Here is a 3,467-nt window from a genome sequence, read left to right as displayed (position 1 = left end):
TGCCCCTTAGCTCCTATATCTATCTATATGAAGAAGAAATCATGTAAAGAAGGGGATTCTTATTTGTACAAATGGTACTTCGAGCTTGGAACGAGCATGAAGAAATTAACGATACTTCTTTATCTTTTGAGTTATTCTGCCGGATCGGTCGCTCAAGACCTTTGGTCTCTACCCGGACCCGATGAAAAAAATGGGATCACTTCTTATGGGTTTGTTGAGAATGATTTTGATCTAGTTCATGGCCTATTAGAAGTAGAAGGCGCTCTGATGGGATCCTCACAGATAGAAAAAGATTGCGGTATTCTCGCAGTTTGGATAAGATTTGGACCGCCACTTTTCTTTTCTGAAAGCATGGTTCTTGCCTCTATCTCTCCTCCCTCCTTGGAGCTCGTCCATTGGGTGATCCTTTGCTCTCACATTTGAGTGTTTGCTCATCTTTTAGGATAGTGAGTGATATTTCTTCTCATTGCAGTCATCTCCGGGATTCTTTGCCCTAGATAGTACCAGGACCCTTGTGCCCCGGCCCTTGATCAGATAAAGCTGCCCGCCCGAAACCCACCCTATGACCCTCAACAAAAAATGAGCCTTGCGACGAGACGTGGACATTCCCCATGCTGTGGTTCCCTCCAGTCCGTTCCCGGGTTGGGTTAGGGGAACATCCGAGTGATTGCCTTCGCGGATCCAAACGCGCTCACAAGGTGCACAATAAGAATAAGACCAATAGAGACTTTATAAGAGACCATTTGAGCTGCAGATCGTAATGCTCCTAGAAAGGCATATTTCGAATATAGAGGAGTTTAAGTTCCCGACAACCAACGAGTTGATCATACCCTTTTATGAACCTTACGAGCACGTCCTTTGTCACCCCTCACCGCGCTTATGGCTCTATACCCCAACCCAACTTGCTCCGGCCCCGGGTCTATCGTCCTCCTCATTATAATCCTCCTAAAAATAAAAAATAGGGCCCTAAAATAAATATAATTATAGATTATTAAAACAAAGATTATGATTCTTTTTTAAAAAATAGATTCTTTTATTCACATTTATTTTACGGAAGTGGTAAGCCATGTAGGCTACAGAACTCCTCTTTTATAAAATGTGAATAAAATTTTCTATATATGGTGGAAGTTCTACTATGGGCATTTATTGTCCTCAAAAAAGAGGAAAGTCGTTCATCCATCACTTTTCTTTGTTCTTCGAATCGAAGATCTAAAGTGTCTACTTCCTCCTCCACAAATTCATACGCCTCCTTGCGTATGTTATTATATGGAAAGAGTTCCATAATACGCTCTAGATTATCCTCCGAGATTAAATTAGAAAAAAGCCTTTCTTGTAAGAGCGCCTTTTTCTCTAAAATAAGTATCTCTCGATACTCCATGTCCAGAGCAGACCGGAGATGATCGACACTTAGCGCTTGATCAAAATGCGCTCTCACAATGGTTTCGTACTCCCCCGGTGACGTTTGTGGTGGAAGATTGTAATATTGAGCACTTTCTAGACTTCTTATTCTTTCGAATATAGTCCTCTCATAATCCGTGACATAAATCTACTAGAATGTATTTAGAGATTCGAAACTCGAAGAGGATTCTAAAGCGGGAAGACTGTTTCCACCCTCACTCGAGTCCGAAGAAAAACACCTTTGACTTATGAAGCAAATCAATAAGATGAGACCGTAAGTAGGGATTTATAGGTTGTCAACGGCCAAGCCACAACAAAAATGGTAAGGTATTCTTAGCAGATGATGAGAGTTCATAACATTTCGGAATGACACAGGAGAGAAATCCTTAGTTATCCATGTGTTCTGAATTCTTCACGAATTCGCCACAACCAGAATCAGAGACTAAGGTCTTGTCTTTAGAGACAATGGCACCTAAACTATCCAATATCTGTTGGTAGCGAGAAGATACCCTATCATCAGTGATGATAATATCATCATCGCATACTGATCAAAATATCGACCAGGATACTCTTGTTCTGCTGCTGCCCATACAACAAAATGATGAAAAAGATATAATAAAGAAAGCCCAAGAGGAGTAGTATCCCAGAGATTGACCAACTTGAAAACTGAATCCTAAGCTATCGTTGGTCCTCTCAAGGGATTTCGCCAAAGGAACCCCGAACATAGTGAAGCCAAGAAGATTTCCAACTTCACCGGCAAACTCATGTCTGAAGAGAGACTCTAGAAGATCTAACTGTATCAATAAAGGCCACCTATCAGTGGCTGCTTTTAGATCGATAGAGTAGATCTTCTTTGCACCCACTTGTCTATCAAGAGGGGCACTTTGATTAAAGGTGCCATCTATTTTTAGATCTCCCAACGCCTCCATTAACCAATTATGGGGAGGTCAGAGAAGCCTCTGATTGACATAGTTTCCTACGGCAAACACCCTCCTCCTACCCGCACCAGACTCAACTAAATGCGATAACCTGGTAGGATAGCCAAATAAGTCACCAGTACTGTCAAACTCCATCAGAATACTTTATGGAATTGTAACATAACTAATGATATATTTGATAGCCAATCATTCCATTCATCACGAGGATATCTTGTAATGGATGACCATAAATAAGGCTACTGATCCTTTTGATGTAAGCTTCTGCATCATTCCTAATGCTAATGCAGGGCTAACAGATAAATGGAGCATAGTGAACTAGAGTCACTCTGATGTAAAATTGGCAAATATGCCTCTCTCACGGCGAGACTGACTAGGTCGCTTACGATCCATTGGCAGAGCCTTCCAAGTCGGTTCCCATGATATTCCCTGGTAAAGGGGGCGTGAGAGGGCTTGAGATAGGTACCGATTGGCTAGTTTACATATTAACCCTCGTAGCCAATCTCTGACTTCTGCAAATTTTTGAACGTCAGACATAGGATCAGTTATGCTAGCAAACAAAGACGGAGAAATCCGTTTTGCTAACTTAATCGCTCTAGATAAACTAAAGAACGATAAGTAGAGTTTCACTAACATATCAGCTTTGTCATCCCTTTTATAGATTTGTTGTCTATGAAAGGATGGTATGATCCTAGGGTAACCTGATCTAGAGAGTGACATGGGTACAGATAGTTTAGTATGAATATCATACGGGGTAATCCCACCGTACGCCTGTTGAAGTGTTACTGCGCACTGCTTCAGATATAAGGTAGTGAACAGAGTGCCTGATCAGTGATTCATATAAACTACCTGCTTGGAAAAGAGGTATGCTCCGATACGGAGCTCCTTTTTCCCACCCCAGGAGAGCGAGCCCATAATGAGAGTCAGATCCCAATATGCCCCCTCTCTAAATAGAAAAATGAACAAGAAGAACGATCAAGTGGGTAGACCCATAGGAAGAAACTGACATCAATCTTGGGTACATCAAGAATGAAAGAAGAAATAGAGCTTTGACTTTCTCGGGCAAGAAGGCGCTTCTTCGATTAGGTGTCTCATGGCAGGGGTTGTGCACAATCAAAGAGGGGCGACTACTTT

The 3,467-nt window shown here is 41.8% G+C and overlaps 1 protein-coding gene across 1 annotated transcript; it reads right to left on the bottom strand.

Annotated features, from left to right (window-relative positions):
- Positions 1-1,613: 1,613 nt before the first annotated feature.
- LOC107963328 (uncharacterized mitochondrial protein AtMg01410) lies at positions 1,614-3,194 on the bottom strand. Its single transcript, XM_041115645.1, is given in 3 exon segments — positions 1,614-1,936; positions 1,939-2,005; positions 2,007-3,194. Coding segments are annotated over 3 exon segments (540 nt in total). The 5' UTR covers positions 2,328-3,194; the 3' UTR covers positions 1,614-1,784.
- Between the last annotated feature and the right edge of the window lie 273 nt (positions 3,195-3,467).

This window comes from Gossypium hirsutum, chromosome A06 (genome assembly GCF_007990345.1).
Source record: "Gossypium hirsutum isolate 1008001.06 chromosome A06, Gossypium_hirsutum_v2.1, whole genome shotgun sequence".
In the NCBI taxonomy this organism is placed as follows: domain Eukaryota; kingdom Viridiplantae; phylum Streptophyta; class Magnoliopsida; order Malvales; family Malvaceae; genus Gossypium; species Gossypium hirsutum.
This window is presented reverse-complemented; position numbering and strand designations above follow the sequence as displayed.